Source organism: Furipterus horrens, unplaced genomic scaffold (genome assembly GCF_987537825.1).
Source record: "Furipterus horrens unplaced genomic scaffold, mFurHor1.1.pri manual_scaffold_3, whole genome shotgun sequence".
NCBI classification, from domain to species: domain Eukaryota; kingdom Metazoa; phylum Chordata; class Mammalia; order Chiroptera; family Furipteridae; genus Furipterus; species Furipterus horrens.
The window spans coordinates 166,283,284-166,303,035 of record NW_028327173.1 but is presented as its reverse complement, the minus strand read 5'-3'; the positions used below and the strand labels follow the sequence as shown (position 1 = coordinate 166,303,035).

Here is a 19,752-nt window from a genome sequence, read left to right as displayed (position 1 = left end):
AAACCTTCAAGGCTCCTACTAAAGTTTTTAAATAACCCATCTCTTATCATCGGCCCCCATTTCTTGCCTCTCAGCGTTGTTTTTTTCACACACAGCTCACTCCAGTTTCCGTTCACTGTTCGCAGGACTAGATTTCTCGGAGGCCCTAAGGACCACCTGGAGTCCAAGCTCTTTTCTGGGCACTCACCGTTTGTGATCTCTCTGCTGCTTTTGTTGGCTAATGATGCCCTCTTCTCCTAGGTAGTCTAGCATTTCTTTTCTTTCTCTTAATAAAGAACACATTTGTGTCTTTTAATTTAAAAAAAGTATTTAACTTGTGTGAGTGTTTTAATTTGTAACAGATTTGCTGTTAAAAAGAAAACCCCAGACAATGTCTACCCATTGTCATATTTATCTGGATCTGTCAAATTGTATCTTTGTTACTCTTCTAGGAGTTTCCTGATCTTTTTGAGGAAACCACTCAAGAAAGTTGACCTTCTGTTTTCAATTGCTAGTCATCCCAGGTTTTGTGACTTTTTGACATTGTGTTAAGGTGTTATCAATGTTAAAATTAATACTATGTAGTAATGCTGAACAGTGCTTATGGTCCAAGGTTAGTTTTTTTTTTTAAGTAGTGTACAAAATATGGTATATTTACTCAATAGTAACCAGGTAAATATTTTTTGTTGACATGGACTAGAACAAGAATGGAATGTGCAAGAATGAAGTTATTGTCAGGTAGGCTGGATGAGTGGGCAACTTTTTCTTTTAAAAAATTCCCTTTAAATGAGTTTGTATATAAAAATTACTTGGCTGAACTGTTTCCCTGTTCTAGTTTAATGGTGAAAGTTCTGTTTCCAGTCTTGACCAGGCATGCTTTGCCCAGCATTAGACTTCCTGTTGAGTCTTCACGAAACCACCACGTTGCTCATGTCCCAGGTGGAAGACCAAGAAGTTAGCTTTCACTTCCCTGCGCCTCCCTTTTTGTCTGGACAAGGGTAACAAGTTAGCACTGTTCCTTTCCTAGTTTTGCTCTGCTCTCTTCCTGCTCTGCTGACAGCTAATTACATGAGAGCAGCTATGAAGGGATTTCTCTTACTTACTATCTCTGAATTGATTTCTTTCCTATGAACTGGGCCTGTGTGAACTTGTGTTTTCTTTCAGAGATGTCATGAGCCCAGGGATCCTTATCACAGACAGGCCTGATGCCCCCACTCGAAACAAGCAACTCTAGTTACAAGCATCAATATACTTCATAATTATGAACTGTGGTGTTCTCCCTAAACAAAAGAATTTTACAAATTCTCACTGAATTAAGGCACAGTCTCTATTATAAAAATGGAATGACTGGGGTATTTGGGGCATTTTGCTTTCCCCATCCTCCAGGAGAAAGAGAAATTGAAGAGAGAGCCCAAATTTCTTGGCCCTGATTTTCTGATTCTGTGAACATCCTTGAAGAATTCTCACTGTGTCTTGCCATCATTGTTATTTTTTTTAATCGTCACCCAAAGATATGTCTATTGATTTCAGAAAAAAATGAGGGAAGAGAGAAACAGAGAGAGAGAGAGAGAGAAATAATTGATTGGTTGCCTCCCATACATGTCCTGACTGGGGATTGAACCCATAACCTAAGTACGTGCCCTGACCAGGGATCAAACCCACAACAGTCCAGCCGACTGAGCCACCTGGTCAGGGCCTCTTGCCATCATTTTTATCATTCACAAAATCTTGTCAAGTAAAAAGGAATATGTAATATCATATTGGTGTTTAAAAAACTGAGATACAGACACAAGTAGTCTAGTTATAATTTGTTCCATTAGAAAATGAGCCCAAACTCTTACTTTAAGGATAAGGAGTGGGGCTGGCATAAAGAAATTAGCTCCTTAGGTAAGATTTCTTTTCTCTGCTCAGTGGGCTCACCATGCAGCCTTTCCTCAGGAAGTATCTCTAATTCGCTGGCTGTGTTGTCTTGGGTAAGAGAACTACAAAGCCTTGCCTGCCCACCTACTCTGCTGGTCCCCGGATATACCTGAGCCCTTTCTCAGGACTTGAAAAGAAGCTGGATCCTTGCCAGGGCTGGCCTCTGGCCAGAGAGGCAGATCAACTTGAGTGGTCAGCTGGGAACTCCATTGTCTTCACCTGTCCATGCCACAAAGCCAGCAACGTTAACTGCACCAGGCTTCCAGCCTCCTGAGCTTTGCCAGGCACTGAAGCTGAAACAAGGTGGCCCAGCTCAGTGTGCAGACTCCCACTGAAGGATCACACTGTGTGCTTCCAGTACTCTATGACCAGTAGGGATGAAGGCAAACTGAAATTCAGGCAACTCGGGGTTCCTTGCCAGTTTTCTTTGTAAGGAATTGAAATGAGGGATCAGCTTCTACATTCCTACATTTTTAGAGAATTAGAGTATCTAAGCAAGAGGAAATTAACAGCTTATTCCAATAGTACGTGGCATCTCTGAGCTCAGGAATACCTCCCAGCTTCGAGACTCTAGGAATTAAACATTTCCTGTGGTCAACTTGTTCTGAGTCTACTTGTTTAGAAGGCATCACCATTCACTGCTTCAGTAGGAAGACCAGTTTGTTATGAAAAAGGCTGTGTTCTTCCAGAGACCAATATGCAGAAATCTTCACTCATAATTCTTCTCTTAGTATTTATGGATTTTGGTGGGGTTACCCAAACTAGAAACTATGGGGTAAAATAGTCCCTCTTCAGCCAGTCAAGACCTCTTGATAGCAGAGAACTATCTTTTATATAGTGTTAATTATGTGCCACTGTGCTAAGTTCTTTACATGCTTAGTTTACTATATTTATTTCTTCCTATTGCTCTTTGGGGTATGCATACTCTTTAAAAAGTAGGAAACTGAGACTCAGAGAGGTTAAGGGACTTACTTGCCCAAGGTCACACAGGAAGTGAGTGGTAGAGCTGAGTTTCAAAACCCAGGTTCACGTGACACCAAAGCTCTTTGCCCTACACCACATGGCCACCCTAACCCTGGGTGGAAGTTGTCAGTATTGATAACAGCACTGACTATTCATTTTAGGTTGGCACCTGTGAGCTTGCCAGATTGTGGTCTGTGATTGTACTTTGGTTTGAAAAACAGGAGTGAGAGATGATAGTGTTTCAGACTAAGAACGAGAAGAACAGGATCTGGACCAAATCCCTGAGGTCAGAGGAGAGTGGATCCAACCAGCAGGTATGAAAGGAGAGAAGGCTGTGAGAGACCTTAAGCTATTATAGTTGAGTGATCTCTCTTAAGCAGTTTTGGTGTCAGCTAACTATGGTTTTCAGAATAATTTACCTGGAAAGGTAAAACATACTGCACTAAGGTTTATTTTTACTTAAAATGAGAACTTTCCCTGTGCATAGAATTTTGAATTATTGTCTTTTTTTTTTTTTTTTTTTTTTGGTTAATTGCACAGAGTGCTTTAAAGAAGTTCTGACGACAGGCCATTATTCCCTACTCGACAGAAGAAGCCGCTAAAGGATTCAGTGGACAAGTAATTGGAACAGAGTCACCAGTAATCAAGGTAAGTGGTGGCAGAGGCCGGGTGAAAACTTTCAGTCCCTTGTTAGAATCCAGTTTTCATTTCTTTAGATTAGTAAACCAAACCTGAGATCAGTATGCCTTCCTTTCTTTTGTTTCAAGCACACTCTTAGGAGTATCTGACTTACATATGTCAAGTGCTTTTATTTTGTTTTCCAAAGTGTGTTCACATCTATGGTCTCATGCCATACCAACAACCCTATGTGAGGTTAGACGTTCTTATTTCAATGTAACAGATCAGAAAACTGAGGCATAAACCGGACAGGAGATCTGTTAAGGGCCTCTGCCCAGCTGGCTCTTGGCAGAGCTGTGAGTCTGGCTTCTTTCCTGCAGGTCACATTGCCCTTCAACTGATCTGCCTGAAACTGAGCAGGGTAGCCAGGGTTCACACCGAGGTTATGACTCCAAGCCCCAGCAGCAGAAGGAGCTGTGAATAAAGCTACAAAACTGACTATTTTCAAAGACATGGATCAGTGGTTCCATTCAAGTCTTGGCCTAGAGATTCCCTCAGCCACTGCCCAGTCAAAGGAAACCCCTTGGCCTTTTCCTTCCTTCTCCTGTCCTCCTCTCTCCCTTTTCCCCTCTCCCCTTGCCTCCAGTTCTCACTCTATGCTTTGCTCCACACCCTCTTTCCTTGGTCAAAGCAGACTTCATTAATGTAACACGTACCTATATAGTTGGGCTCATATTCTCCATCTCCTTCACTGAAGGGCTGTGTTGAATGAAAACTCCGTGGGCTCAGGTCCCTGTCACATTCTGGCTGCTCTCTGCACAGATCAGAGTGTAGGGTCCCTCAGTAAGCCCACGGGGCTTGGGGAGGACACAGCCATGTCCTGTGCTGAGCGTTACGCAATTGCCACATTGTGCTCCTGGTCAACAGATAATTGACCACAGCACCTAGAGAACTGGAGAATCTACGTGTCAGTGGGATCCAGAGATGAGGCATCCACATTTAAGGCATTTATTAGGACAGCTGTGGAGACAGAGAATCATCTGGCTGAGAATTCAGCCCCTGTCACTCAAAAGCCTCATGAATTTGTGTCTGGAAAGGATTTGACTTCTCTGAGCTTCAGATTCCTCATCTATAAGAGGGAAGACCTAACACTGTCCCCACAGACTGTAAGAAGAAAGTGCTGAGCACAGTGTCAGGCAAACAGTAGGTATTCAATAAATGTCAGTTCTCCTTCCACCAGTCCTTTCCTGAGCACCATACACGGGTACATTCCCAATTGATTGGCACTATTTGAAGAGTTAATTCTTACCTTAAGAAATAAAATTAGCTTGGGCTCTGGTTGTTACCAAAAAGCCCTGAGGAACTAGGATTGACTTTCGAAGGTAATAAAAGCCCACAAGAAGAAAGGCCTGGTACCTTGCTTGGTTGGTTGTGCGGTCCTCGGCAATCTTTCCAGGGAAGGAATGAAGGTTGTTTTCCTGAAAGATGGTTAGAAGGGACCTGAAGGCACAATGGAAAACCTGAAGGACTTGGAAAAGACAGGTGTTTACAGGCAAAGCTGAATGGCAGGAACGTGGCTCAGCTTCTGTGCCCTGAAGGGCAGACTAAAGGTCACCCTAAATGTTCCTTGCGTAAGTTCCAGCAAAGCAGAACTAAAGATCATAAGCGATCATTTGCTGCTCTTGTTGTGTTTATGCAAATGAACAGGATAAATTAAAAATGAACTTAGTGCAGTCCCTTTAATGACAAGGAGGGTAATCTTAAGGATAAAAATCGTGATTCAAGGAAAATCACAATGCTCAGTGGTAGACTATAAAGTAGTGCAGCTGTCTTTAAAATATCTTTTCATCTAAAATTTGTTTTCATTTGAAAGTTAAACTATGTCTGTGGTATCATCAAAGATGTTTAATTTATAGGCAAGAAGAATGTCAAATGCCTTGCAACTGGATGTCTTCCCAATAAGATAGTCTTACAGATTTAGAGACGTGTTTTGGGGTTATGTTGCATAAATTAACACGTGTTTTCTGTTTTCAAAGGGTACAAGCCTATGATCTCATTACCTGAGTGATTGTCTGTACGTATAGGCCTCACTTAATCCTGTCTGTATTGCTGCCTCCTGAGACTCAATGGTTTGGCTGAACTAAGTGGCTGGGTTGGTGAAGAATGGGGTGGTCTGTGGGCTTCACTTTAAAACTGAATTCTCTTTTCTATCCTAATGGTTGGGACAGAAAGGGCCCAGAGGTCTGAGAGGGCAGAAACCTAAAATATTTCCCTCAGCCCAAACTAAGTATAATGGGCAAAAGGATTTTGGACAGGTGAGATGTACCTGGCACACCTTCCTCCAAAGAAACCCCTTTTTTCCCTAATGTGGGACATTGAAAAATTAATCCCTGCCTTTCATCATCGAGTGGTTATGGATTGAATGATGTCTTTTAACCCTGTTGCCAAACCTGTTGCCCCTAGAATATAACAAGGATGCCAGCCTATTAAACCAAGCACGCCATTGTCCGGGGACAGCCAACTGACCTGGAGTCTGCACGATCCTTCCCCATGTGGGAAGGCCACTCTCCCCTCTGCACCCCCACTCTTATTAGGGATTTCTGGTCCCAAGGGTAGGTAGGACAATGACCATGTCCAGCTTGAAGCAGCTAGAGGAGCTCGAGATCTTCACCCATTGTCCTTTATAAGATTATAAGGGGTCTTAAGTCTGAGAAGGAGAGATTGTTATTTTTTATTGTTAAAATAATTAATTAACTAATTAATTAATTTTAAAAAAGAATAATACAGGAAAGGGTGAAGCAGGAGAGCTTGTATGTACAACCCATGGGCATGGACTTGGGGGGAAGGGATTGCTGAGGGAGGGGTGGTGCTGGGCGGAGGGGAGCAAGGGGGAAAAGATTGGAACTATTGTAACAATATAATCAATAAAATATGCTTAAAAAACAAGAAATAAAATTATCTGTACTCTAAGCCTTATGCTGGAAAGGTCAGCAATTTGGGCAAATACTACCAAATGGCACCAATTCTGAGAAAGAAGAACTGCTCCAGTATTAGCTGTGCCCTTCAAAGTTTTCCTGAAGTCACAGAATCTAATCTCACACTGATGTCTTCCCTCACTGCCACAGGACAGAATGCGCTCCTCCTGGTTATACATCAACCTTCTATCACACCTATTACAATCATAATTATACAGCTGTTTATGAGATTATTATTATTATGTTTGTACATTTGCCAAAAACAAGGGCCATGACTCGCACAGTGTTTGGCACATAGCGGGTGAATGATGGCGTGAATGAATAGAGAAGTCTTCACTCACCTTATCTTATTCTAGTCATATAGCAATTCTGTTAGTGACCCGGGGGCCAGGACTACAACCTGTATTTTACAGATGAGGAAATTGAAGTTCAGAGGCTGCACCACTGTCAAGGCCATCGAGTAAGTGGTGGGCAGGCCCGTCAGCCCAGACCTTGTGACACCAAACCCCACATTCTTTTCCCCCACACTCCTGTGCCCTTTGACTCATCAGCCTCGCCCTCATGTCGATTCAGGTGGTGACATTTTAAAAATTGAGGTATAATTGACATATAAAATATTAATTATAGGTGTACAATATGATTCAATATTTTCACATACTGCAAAGTGATCACCACCATAGGCCTAATTACCACCTGTTACCATACAAATGCACAAAAGAATATTTTTCCCTTATGATGAGAACTTTCAGGATTTACTTTCTTGGCAACTTTCAAGTATACACTACAATGTTATTGACTATAGTCACCATGCTATACATTTCATCCCCATGACTAATTTTATCATTGTGAATTTGTACCTCTTGATCTCCTTCATTGTATATTCTTGCCCACTTTGTCATAAATCAATTAACTATATATGTGTGGGTTTATTTCTGTGATCTCTATTCTGTTCCATTGATCTTTGTGTCTGTTTTGAATTCAATAAAATACTGTTTTGCTTACTGTAGCTTTGTAATATAGTTTGAAGTCAAGGCTTTGTTTTTCATTCTCAAGATTGCTTTGGTTACTCAAGGTCTTTTGTGTTTCCACACAAATCTTAGATTGTTTGTTCTATTTCTGCGAAAAATGCCATTGGAATTTTGATAGGGAATGCATTGAATCTCTGGATTGCTTTGGGTAGGATGGACATTTTAATAATATTAATTCTTCCAATCAGATGGTCGCATTTTAGAGGAGCTCTGTTCCCTGGAGCCTTCTGTCTGGGTGTGTCGTTTGGTGGCCAACTGCCTCATTTTGGGTGCTGACGGTCTATTTTCCATGCTAATCCATCGACTAATGGTTATTTATTGACTGATAACAGCTCCATCTGATGATGGTACAGAAGTTGGTACATGTTCAGCCACACAAGCCTCGGGTGAAGCCATTGGCAGGTAAAGTTGCCAGAGCTGAGACTTAAGCTGGTTAGCTGTGTGCTGTTTATTAGGGGAAGGGGTGACCTTGACATTCAGCATCAATACTTTGGAAATTTGGTCACTTCATGCATTTCTGTTTGCTTTTCCCCTTTGCTCCCCTACCTCTAAGATTTTTTAAAAAAATCATCCAAAGCAATTAGAGCAGTGAGTCTCAGTTTATAGTCCCAATTCTCTTTTAATTGCTATCCATTCTTCCTCATTAAACACATCTCTGATTTAGACATGCATTAAACATTCCAGTCCTCTCCTTTTCTTTCCATCAAACCCAGTTCACAGTTTTCCTTACTGTTCCCTTAAATCCAAGCCATTTTTAAAAAACCACTCCATCTCTGGGGATCCCTGGAGAACACTTAGAGATGTATGTTCGAGGAAAAGTTAAACTTAATTTTTAGCCAGACATAATGGGAACACATCTGGAGTGGGAGAAGCAAAATGTACATGCACAGCCTGGCTTACCTGTAACTAGCCTTGAGATGTGGGACGAGCGATTCACCCCCGTGGGTTCAGTGTATGCATCTCTGCACTGCAACGGCTCCCCCCTGTTGTGCTCCTCTAACGCTTTCATCTTCTAAAGCCCTTGATGACAGATCAGACACACGAATGTCTTAAGAACCACAAGGGAAATGCTCACTCACCACTCAAACTCACACAAGGCTCTTTACCAGGAGTTGCAGGCAGGAAAGGTCATCCCTAAGTCTACTGTGGTCTGGAAGTGGCTGTAACAAGATTGTTTTTGTAACTACTTCCTTAACAAGACCTCAAAGCCCTTTATTAACTGAGACAATAGCTGAGCTGATAGGGACAGAACAGTTGCAGCCCTTGAAATACGGGGGGTATGTGCTTCCCAGTGACCCTCAGCAGAGAAGTTGCTCAGTCCCTCCAAAACTATGACAGAGAAGACACTTCACTGGTCCCTAAGGCTGGCCTGAGAGTCCACTTAGGCTGAGGGTCAGGACAGACCTGAGAGAAGTAAGGGCTGGTCAGGCCTCCGTGGCCAAGAGATGAGGGCAAGACAGACCAGGTCGCAAAACTAGGGGTCATGTACCAGGGATCGAGGTGGGCACCTGTCAGCAGATCATGTGGCCTGAACAATGTCTGTAGGCAGCAGGAAGCCAAGAGAACAGGCTGGGTCAGAGTGGGAAGGAGACTGAGCAGTGCAGAGGCTCTCGGAGGGCGCAGGGAAGCCGACACACTAACGACAGGGGCAGTGAGAACAGCAAGTCACAGTAACAGCAGCAGGAGTATTTGGGGAGTATTGGGGAAAGCAGGTTAATTAGACCTTTGACTTAACCTCTGAACATGGACTACATGCAAAGGGGATCAGAACCACATGTATATGACTAGATGTATGTATACACATTTACATGAATATCGATATGTGAGAGAAGTGGGTGGGAATGAGGAACAGGTGATGATAATATGCACTGGAAACAGTACTCAGACACTCATTTAGATCTAGTACAGTGCTTGACACATACTAGGTGCTCAATAAATGACATAAATCCCTTTCTTGCTACCCAGAGAAGTGACCCGTCCCCACTTCCTAGAGAATGAATGGATGTTATGAACCAGCATGAACCTTGTCTACTTACCTAATAGGAGGGGAAAATCTAATTGCTTAGTGAAGCTGTTCACTTGTACCCCACTGGGCTATTTATCTCGTCTTAATTCATTTCTTTGCATCTAAATTTCAAAGATAAGACCTTATCAGGATACACTTCATAATCCACAGAAATTCTGAATTTGAATGCAGCCCCTCTGCTGTCTTGTGTAGTCCCTATTGTGTGCCTAGTCTAGGCAGGTACATCCCTGGGGCCCCGAAGGAGGCTCTTGTCCACAAGGCATTGTACTTAGGGGGCTTCTCATCAAGGGCAGTGAGAGGCCAAGGCCACTGGAGTCTTCTCTTCCCCATGGGGCTGATCTCACCCACGCCTACACGTTGCTCTCACGGAAAACTGGGTTTCCAGGTCAATCACGTTCCAGAGGAGAGCCCGAGCCACTGCCCCACAGAGTGTGGCTGCAGTCAGGATGCACCTCACCTGGGAACTGGGCGCCAGACCTCCTGTAGGCAGGGCGTCCTTCCCCTCCGCGCGATGACATCATGAGGCTGAGTCCCTGCATAAAAGCAACCCGCCGGGAGCCTGGAGCGCAAAGAACTGAAGTGCTGGTCCCGGCGCCTGTGCTGCGCGCGCACCCGGTCACATCCCGTTGCGCCCCACTGGCCCCAGCTCTGTGACCAGATTGAGAACGAATCTGAGCCCAAGGCAGCCCGCGCCTGCCCCGCAGGAGCCACCCCCGAAGATGCCACACCGCAGCCTGTGTGCTGCGGCCATCCTCCTGCTCGTGATCTTAAAGGAACAGCCTTCCAGCCCAGCCCCGCTCAATGGTAAAGTTTCTGCCTGTTTCCTAACAGTCCTGGAGCGCTCAGAAAACACCTGAACGGAAGGATTTCCTGCGGGGCTCTTTAATGATGAAGTAAAATCATTTGAGGGGAAGCAGGGAAGGACATGCCTAGTATCAGATTGCACGTTTTTAGAAGGGATGCTCCGTTTTCCTTTGGAACGCACAACCCGCTGTGGTTGTGGGAAACGCATCGTCTTCATATTAGAATATGTTTGTGTGTTCTCTGAGCACCCGCAGTTCTGGAGGGGTTGCTTGGGAACTTGCTCACTGGGGTGGGGGAACGAGAATGTGAAATGTTAATATCGTGCTCCAATTCACGTGCGGGTAGTGAAGGGACAGGCATGCTGAGCAGTGTCACTGCCAGGGTTTTCCGACGCTCCAGTGCAGAACCCTCCGGACTTGCGGTGCGCGCTCTACTTTGGCGGAGCGACTCTTGACCACTAAGTTTTACCTGCAAGTCAAAGGGTTCCCATCCTTAATCATTGTTTTTCTCTAGAAGAGCTCTACTATCCCGAACATACGTGTGTGTGCTCACTCAGATGAGCATGCACACCTTGTTTCTGAGTGTAATTAGGGCCCTTAACCCCAAAGGGCTGGAGGCTGAGTGTGCGGAGGGAGGTGGCAGGAGGTGGTGAGTGGACCCTGCTGTCGGCTCAGGCCCGTGCAGTACCACTGAGCAGCCAAGGCAGGCTAGTCAATCCTTTGTAAGAAGAGGAGGCTGCCTGCCTCTTGAACAGCTGAGTGAGTGCTTTTCTGAGAGTAAATGGTGACTTTTGTGGACATGTCCTGGGTAACTGATGGTGGCTCCTGCCCTTGACAGTTTGCCTCAAGTTGTAGAGACATTTGTGAGTGCTGTAATCCCTGGACCCAGGTTAAGTTGAAATAGTTGTAGAAGAACCCAAAGTGACCCGTAATGGCTGAAAATCTATACTCCCTGGCTGGGCAGTGGTGGTGGGAAATCGGTCCTGTCCAGCAGCATGAAAGCCTGGAGCCCCCTTTTTTCTTGGAGGTCATCACGCCTGCGTGGCAAGGCAGGGGGAAGTGGGGAGCTGGGCTGTCAGCAGCTTTGGTATTACTCTGAATTCAGTTCCAGTCCACTGGTTGGCAAGATATGCTCGATATTATCTTCAGGGAAAAACAGAAGGTAGGTAGGATAAAGGAATTACATATAAATGGAAATTAATTTTTAAAACTGCAAACTTTGATGTATATTCCCCTCTAGAGGAAGCTGCACTGAGACCTGAAGTTTCACTAGACATCTCCCTGTTAGTTCCAAGCTTTTCTAAGACAAGAGAGAGAAACAGCGGTTCATTGGCTCTGTTTCCTGAGTGCCTGCTACACCCCTCACTCTCGGGACAGCTCCTCCTCCCCTCCCAGCTTGTTCTTTCCCTGCCCCCTTTCCCTCCCCATCCTCCCCTGCCCTGCCTCTTTGCCCTTCCTCCTCCTTCCTGTTCTCTCCTTTGCCCCCCCCCCCGCCCCCATTTTCCAAGTTAGCGTTGGGGGAAGCTTGCAGTAAAACCTCCACTTTCACCCCACACTGAATAGCCTGTCTGCCTACCCTGGGGACAAGGTCAGAGCCAAATCACTGAGGTGTAGAGTATTGGTATTAAGTCCAGGTTGGGGTGGAGGGTTAAGTTGGGTGATGTGGTGAAAGGGTGGTCTGCCCTCTGCCTGGAGCATTTACATTTCCAGCAGTTGGCACTGGTGAGTGTCTGAAAACCACTGGGGTCATGGAGGGAGGGAGCACAATAAGGTGAAGTCAGTGTCTCCTGGAGGAAACCTTGGATTTCTTAGTTGCTGTGGGGGAACTTTTCAATGAATTCTGCAGAGCCTGCACTATCTGAACCCGGTGTGGAAAGCTGCGCATTCTCAAGAACTCAGGGAAGCTTCTAGCACCCAGGGCAGGAAGCAGGCAGGGCCCTGACCCCCTGACTTGGATTTTTGTAAATATCACTTCCTTGGCGAGCACCTGGGGCATTCTCCTTGCCCAATACACACTGGGCCTGCAGGTTCTAACAGGCTCGGCCTCCCAAGTCCCTGATCTTCTTGAGAAGGAAACAGTTCCCCTCAGGGCCTACTCCCTTGGGAAGCCACCATGGTATAACTGCAGCAGCCTTGGGTCAGTTTTGTCCTATTTAGAATCCTGACCCTAAAGTTAAGGCGGGGAATCAGGAGGTACCAGTTCCAAATAAAGCAAGCACACACACACCACCTCTTAAAACCTGCCTGAGGTCAGTTCTGAGGTGAAGGTGAACAAGGCTGGGGCCTGACCTTCCCTGATGAATCTCCTGACTCAGGGCACCCTCCCTTGTGTTGTCTGTTTTACATTTGACGCTGCTTCCTTACCCCAGCCTCCCGCCCCTCCGGACACTGCCATTTATACCCGAAGTGGCAAGTCTTGAGGACCAGTCTGGCTTGCTCAGAGAGAGGAGGGCAGGAAAGGTTGCTCTGGATGCTGCTGCTTTTCAAGAACAATCTCTGGTCCTGTGTCACCACCTTCCTGCAAACCCTTCCTGGTAGTGACACTGCCCTTGGATGTCCACTCTACAGCCTTTGTCCCTGAGCTTCCCAGAGTATTATGCTGATGCCTGCTCTGAGGAGGAACACTACAATAGCAGGAGGAACCTCAGCTTAGCAAGCTTTGGGGAGTAGAGCAGAAGATGCAGGATGTTGGGGGTATGATTTAACGTGGGGGAAATACAGATAAACCCTCTGGCCGAAGCAGGCCAGAGGCAGCGGCTGGTTTTCCGGTGGCCTCCAGGATCCCCAGAGTGGCCTGTGTCTCTCCACGGGAGCAGTGGGGGATGAACTCCTGTTACTTGTGAAACTTTACACCCCAGCTTCCAAGTGCTCTGCCTGGCTAAGTGGATATAATCTGGCTTCTCTGTCTGAAATCCATGATTATATTTTCATAGTGAACCCCGTAAACAAAATGCTGAAGGAAAATGTTCAGGGAAGAGGTTTGATGTCCTCTGGAGCTTAGTTCAAAGGCAAGGCTTGCTTTTTCCTTTTTGCTGTTGTTTCAGTGAAGGGGCTAGTGTAAACTTGGGGTCCCATACAAACTTGGTTCGCCCATGGTTCTGAATGCCTTCATCTAACTGCTGATTCAGGGGAGGTCAATCTTGGGATGCTTAACTCCTGCGGGGTCCATAGCAGGTTTCTGGGGTTCTGTGGACCTCCTCCAGTGAACTGTACCTGAACTTTTGTGTGTCGAAGTTTATGGGCATTTTTATGAGGAAAAAGTCCATAATACACATCAGATACTTTGAACGGTCTGGACTCCCCCACCTCTCAAAGACTGAGGAGGAGACTCAAAGTTTCCTTACGTTTGTGGGAACTTAGGGTGGGATGTCAATAAATGCCTAAACCTAAACAAATCATGAAAGAGCAGTAGAGAGGCATGCTTTATAGTGACATGGAGCTAATACCAAAAGAATTAAGTAAAGAGTATTCAAAGTGGGTGCCCCAAGGAAGCAGGAAAATGACCAGGAGTGTCAGGGGACCAAATATTTAAAAAATAAAAATAAAAAGTCTTGTAGAACCACCTGACTTTTTAAACCATGTGCACATGTATTTTGATAAAATTACCAATTAACATTGAGAATTAAATAATTAAAGTATGAAGCAAAGAAATGAAACAATAACAGAAATATGTGATTAAACCAGCTTTAAAAAAAAAAAAAAAAAAGCAAAGTCCTCTTTTAGCTTTAAAAAACCACTATTGGCTTAAGTAGGAAATGCCCAGTTGTGACAAGTGACCTGTTCAGTTTTACAATAAAACTGAAGCCTCTCACATCCCCTTCCCAAGGGAGGCTTCCTCTTTCCGCTGTACCCTGTGGGCCACGAACACAGGGACATTGGGAAAGGCTTGGAGAGAGGGACTTAGGCGTTGAACAGTTAGCCCCCTCATGTGATGTGTCCCCCAGACACCCTAGTCTCAATTCGGGGTCTCAGTTCTCCTTCTGGAGGTGAAGAGGGAGGTGTCAGGCAGGGTAATGAGGGCACAGCTCTGAAACAACTTTTTAAAAAATATGTTTTGATGTCGGAACGAAGGACGTCCACATGTGCAGAGTGTGGGGTGGGAAGCGGGGGGTGACTTCTATCATCTTCCTGGCAGAACTTTTCCTACACATTTCTACCAGCCCTGCAAGTCGAACTCGGGTGCGGGTGGCAGCTTCCCCAAAGGAAAACTTTCCTTTGAGATTAGTGTTCTCCTCCTTATGTGAACTGTTCTCCAGGATATGTGTTGTTGCCTTTAAAGATCTTATTTATTTTCAGAGAGAGGGGAAGGGAGGGAGAAAGAGAGGGAGAGAAACATCAATGTGTGAGAGATGGCCCGCAACCCAGGCACGTGCCCTGACCGGGAATCGAACAGGCAACATTTTGGTCCACAGGCCGGCACTCAGTCCACTGAGCCACCCCAGCCAGGGCCAAGATATGTTGTTAAGTGGGGAAAAGCAAGATGCAAAACAGTGTTTCCAACATGCCAATAATTTGTGTGGAAAAAGAAAAAGAGGGGGTGGGGATACAATTACATAAGTGTGTGCAGTCAGACAGTGAAGGGTCTCTCAGCTGAGGAAATTGGCCATCTCTGTGGAGGCAGGGAGATCCAGCAGGAGGAAGCGCTCCTACTGTGTACCCTTCAGCCGCTTTGGAGTTTTGAGCCTTGTGAATTTATTACCTATTGAGCTAATAAAATTTGGCTTCTTTAAGATGTCTGGGGAGGCTTCTACTCCAAAAGGCTCCTCCCTAACCCACGCACCCTGCACGAATTCGCTGCCTTGAGCCTCCTTCGTGAGCACAGGTGCTCTGAGCAGCAGTTGTTCTGACCCAGACCCTGGAACAGTTTTAAGTTCTGGCCGTCTACCTCCTTTTCAGTCTTACCTATTTCACAGTAAGCTTAGTGTTTTTCTCTAACTTCTTCAAGCTCAATTGTACTTACTTGCTTTGTTTTATTCTTTGCAGGACCCAACTGGACCTATTTTGGTAAGTAGAGATCTTAAATATTTGTATGAGGAGATGGCTGTGTTTCACAGGAAAGCGGAAATGTGGAGACCCTTTTCGGGGGTGGAGGACAGCCGTTCTGATTTTGTTACAAGGGCACAAGGCATCTCCTAAGAATCACTCCACACAGGTTGCATGCTGCACTTTCTCCAAGCACATGAGCCTGCTCTGTGCCCATGAACTGAGTCATAGTGTTAAGGCTCCCAGATTCCTGCAAGGATTCCTACCAAACCTCCTGGGTGAAGATGCCCAGGGTACTTCCACAGTACAAGAGCCCCGGGCAAGAGAGAGCGTCTCTCTTCCATAGGACATTTTTCCTACACTGAACAAAGAATAAAGGGCTTCTTTCTGAAAGGTTGGCTCAGGCCCCAGGGCTTAAGCTGTCAGTGTTTCTAGAATCAACTCCTTTTTGCCCTTCCTGTGAGCAAGCAACAGACGAAGTGGAGATGGTCGGTCAATCCTTAGTGAAAAAGGGATGCTTATCCTAACTGGGGACAGAGGGACATCAGTTGTGCAATGGGGTTGCCATGGGATTGGGTCAAGAATGACATTGCCCACTGCTGGCAAGCCTGCAAGATAAACAGCTTAAAATCAGCTTAGCTGATATGTTGCAGTGAATTGGAAACTTGGTCGTCAGCTGGAGGGGAAGGGGAAGCCAAGCACCTGGGTCCACTGGCAAATGCAGGATTATTATTAATACAGTGGTCCCCTACCTTATCTGCAGTTCTTCTTTCTGTGGTTTCAGTTACCCACGGTCAACCACGGTCTGAGACTATTAAATGGCAAATTTCAGAAATAAACAATTTGTTGGTTTTAAATTGCGCGCCATTCTGAATAGTATGATGAAATCTTGACCCGTCCCACTCCCTCCTGCCCAGGACATGAATCATCCCTTTTGTCCAGCACATCCGCGCTGCATATGCTACCCGCCTGTTAGTCACTGAGGAGCTGTCTTGGTTGTGGCAGGGGGAAGACCACATTTACATAACTTTTAATATAGTATACTATAATTGCTCTGTTTTCTTATTTTTGTTGTTTATCTCTTACTGTGCCTAATTCATAAATTAAACTTTATCATAGGTATGTATACATAGGAAAAAAGATAGTATATATAGGATTTGGTATTACATGTACTAATTTCAGGCATCTACTGGAGGCCTTGGAATGTAGCCTTCATGGACAAGGGAAGGATACTGTAGTGTCATGTTAGGAACAGGGTCATAAGGGATTTTCAGGATAGCTTGTAGTAACGAGCAGGAGGGTGGAGCTGGCCTCATGGGCATAGGAGGGGTTGTGACAAGCAGGGAAGTTGATTACTACAGTGGAAGCAGAATCCAGAGCAAGATCTGGCTTTGCAAAAGTTAGCCTTTAGATGTTTGTTAGCCCAGGAAGCATAGAAAAGTCATCAAATTAATCAATCAGCTACCTACAGGCCAATGTCTCCTTGGCTCTAGCATTGTATGGCACCAATATTACTAACATCCCTCATGTTCTTATTATGTCAAAGCACTGTTGCTAAGTGGGTAGGCAATTAGAAGGGTAGGCTGTGGTCTGTAGCTGGGAATTACTTAAGGCTCACAATTCAAGGCAGAATATAATAGGTAATAACAAAAGATAATAAATGGTTCAGAGGACAAGAATGCTAGGGCTACATGGTCAAGGAAGGCTTCCTGGAGGAGGGGCACTCTCAGCTGGACCTTGAAGGATGGGAAGATTCAGTGTGACAAGGTAATGTTGGCCAAGATGACGATGGCATCATGTGAATGGAGGCAAGAAAAAACAAGGTGGTATTTGAGGGAAGTCATGTGGAGAAGGAGTTATAGGGGAGTGATGGACTCTGAGGTCAAAAAGATAGGTTGGGTCAAACAGGGGAGGCATGGAGGGCCAAGCCAGGCCCTTCTTTCTTTGTCCCATAGATGGAGGGGCAGAGCAGGAAGTAACCTGTGTTTTAGGGAGAGTAACATGGTGGTGGGGGATGAGAAGGAAGGATAAGCAGGAGGCAAGGCATTTGCTTTGTAAAAATCTTATTCTGGGACTTAACATCCAGTTTATGGTGATGGCAGTAAGAGGGAAGGAAAGAGCGGGTTAAGAGGCCCCACGAAGGAAGGACAGACAGAGCCAAGGCCTCAGGGCTCCTTGGGCAGGTGCAGTGTATGGGACGTGAAAGGGCAGTGCAGGCATGTAGAGAAGTTGGGACTCAGGTCCTGCGCCTCGTTCCATATGATTCCGAGTTAGCCCTTGAGCCCTCTGGGACTCGGTTTCTCTCCGTCTGTGACCGTGGGAAGGTGTTGACTTGATCAGTGTTCCTTCAACTATGGCTTGGGGTCACCTACGTCAGAAGCACCTGGAATGCTTTTGAAGTGTGCAGATTTCTGGGACTTAGCCTGGACCTGGGGAAGGAAGGGAATCTCAAAAATTTGTCTGTTTCATGCACTTCCCACGTGACTCTGTTCAAGAACCACTGACCAGATGGTTCCTAAGACCTTTCTAGCCTGAGTCAGGGAACACTTGCCTCCGCCCCCCTTCTACTGGCTTCCCAGGTGCGGTGGAGACACAACCTGTATCTCTCCAGGGCTCCCTGCCTCTGTGTGACAGCCCCCCACCCTGCCAGGGCAGGATGAGATAGTTACAGAGAGTGGAGTCAGGAAGGTGTGGGAGGAAAATCTTACTGCCCCTTAGTTGTGACATGGCATTTCCCGAAGGAGAGCTTTTCTGCCCGACCATATCAGCTAGTTTAGAAGCACTTCCTGACCACTAGCTCTGGCCATCCCTCTGTCCCTCTGCCCAGCCCCCACCCTACCCCAATTCAAGCAGCTCTTTGCTGAGGAAGCAGAGGGCAGAGTCTAATGACGCATGCCATGCATGGGGTGGAGGGTGAACCCAAAGGCGAATCTGGCTTTTCATTAGTCAAGTGAGCACATGTGATATGGAATCAGCCTGCAGTGGGGGCCAGTGAAGGGAGACGGATGGAGGACAGCAGAGGAGGCAAACAGGTCCTGGCTGGCAGCTGGCACCTGAGCTCAGAGGCACACAGGTAGACAGAAGACCTGGCATAGGTGCTGAGGAAAAACTTTCCAAGCAGTGAGAGCTGCACTGAACGGGGCAGATCCAACCAAATGCCTCGTAGTTTTCCCAAGGGCATAGACCTCAGCTACTTTGCACATAGAAGCTGCTGAGTCATCCCAATCCAGGGACCTCACACTGCCTGGAATGCATGGCAGGACTTCTAGAAGCACATGGAAAGAGAACTCTGCCCCTATCTCCCTCCACACTGAGTCACCAGGCGGACCTTTCACAAGCTCACCTTGGAGACAGGAGGACCATCTGACAGCCAGGATGGGGCCAACTGTCCCCTGTGCGCTCCTCCTGGGTGGCTGAAGCAGCAGCTGGATATGTGCTGGGTTTAGAACTGCTGAGTTGGGCCCTGCCTGCTGGAACTCAGTCCCAAATGAGTCCTGCTGAGCCCAGTAGCTTCACCCACTCTGAACTGAAGGGCAGCTACGAGTCCGGCTGTCCTGTGAGTTGAGGACAAACTCCAGCTGGCTGAAGCCAGTCTATGCTGCTAGACGTCAGGTCCGTGGGTGACTTCCAGGGCTAGAGGTGGCAGGAAGGGGGCACAGGAGAGGTGCTGGTCAGCGCAGTATGTAAAAGTTCATCAGGCTGTTCACTTATGATCAGGCACTTTTCTGTATGTGTATTATAGTCAATAAAAGAGTTAAAAAATTCCAGCTGGCTGGGAGAGTCATCCTTACCCTGATAGCTTTTTTAGCCCTCTCTTAAGAAAAAAAAAAAAAATTCCCTCAGTATGTTCAAAACAACAGAGCAACCACAAAGAATGAGCCTGTTGGAACTAACAACCCGGGAACACATCACGTGAGCAGAGAACGGGCACCCGCTCCATCCTCAGGAGAGCTAGACTTTACTTTGGTGCTCCTCACATGTGAGCTAGTTCAGAAATCGACAAATACCACTGTTGGCTAGAGAGTTTTGAAAAATACGACCCTTAAACCTTCAAAGGAGAAGGGATGAAAATGGGACCTGGAATGGGAGCCAAGCCCGCCTCCCAGAGGGTGAGAGTCCCACGTTTCCCCTGGTCAGGGCGAGGTGGGCAAGGCGGCCACCTGTCCGCCCTCCTCCTGCAGGGCACTCTGCAAAGAGGGTGGCCTGGCCGGGAGTGCCAGCCGCAGGCTCCCGCCTTTCGCCTCCACCCACCTTCTGTCCTGAATCTGCTGGAATATTAAATTGCTATAAATGACCTTTTGCCCTGGGACTCAGGACAGCCTTCCAAGCCCTTCTGAACTCTGAGAACCAGGCATGGCACACATGGGAGGAGGCCAGGAGGAAAACTTCTTTCCTTTCTATCCTTTATTAGTGATGAAGGCAGTATGAAGAGCAGACTAAGTGAGAGCTAAAGGAGG

The 19,752-nt window shown here is 46.2% G+C and overlaps 1 protein-coding gene and 1 long non-coding RNA gene across 6 annotated transcripts in view; one reads left to right on the top strand and one right to left on the bottom strand.

The window, feature by feature from the left end:
- The window catches only part of LOC150016607 (uncharacterized), a 35,126-nt gene extending 16,128 nt beyond the window's left edge, over positions 1 to 18,998 (bottom strand). Inside the window, exons 1-2 of the long non-coding RNA XR_016509801.1 lie at positions 18,639 to 18,998; positions 16,048 to 16,106 (exon numbers count right to left, since the gene is read on the bottom strand). This is a non-coding gene — a long non-coding RNA (uncharacterized LOC150016607). The remainder of the gene's footprint in view (positions 1 to 16,047; positions 16,107 to 18,638) is intronic.
- Positions 10,094 to 19,752, top strand: part of CA12 (carbonic anhydrase 12) — a 51,572-nt gene continuing 41,913 nt past the window's right edge. For all 5 annotated transcript variants that reach the window (XM_090270733.1, XM_090270732.1, XM_090270731.1 and 2 more), the window contains exons 1-2: positions 10,094 to 10,313; positions 15,296 to 15,316. In XM_090270733.1, the coding sequence (XP_090126859.1) occupies positions 10,229 to 10,313; positions 15,296 to 15,316 (106 nt within the window). In that variant the 5' untranslated portion in view covers positions 10,094 to 10,228. The remainder of the gene's footprint in view (positions 10,314 to 15,295; positions 15,317 to 19,752) is intronic.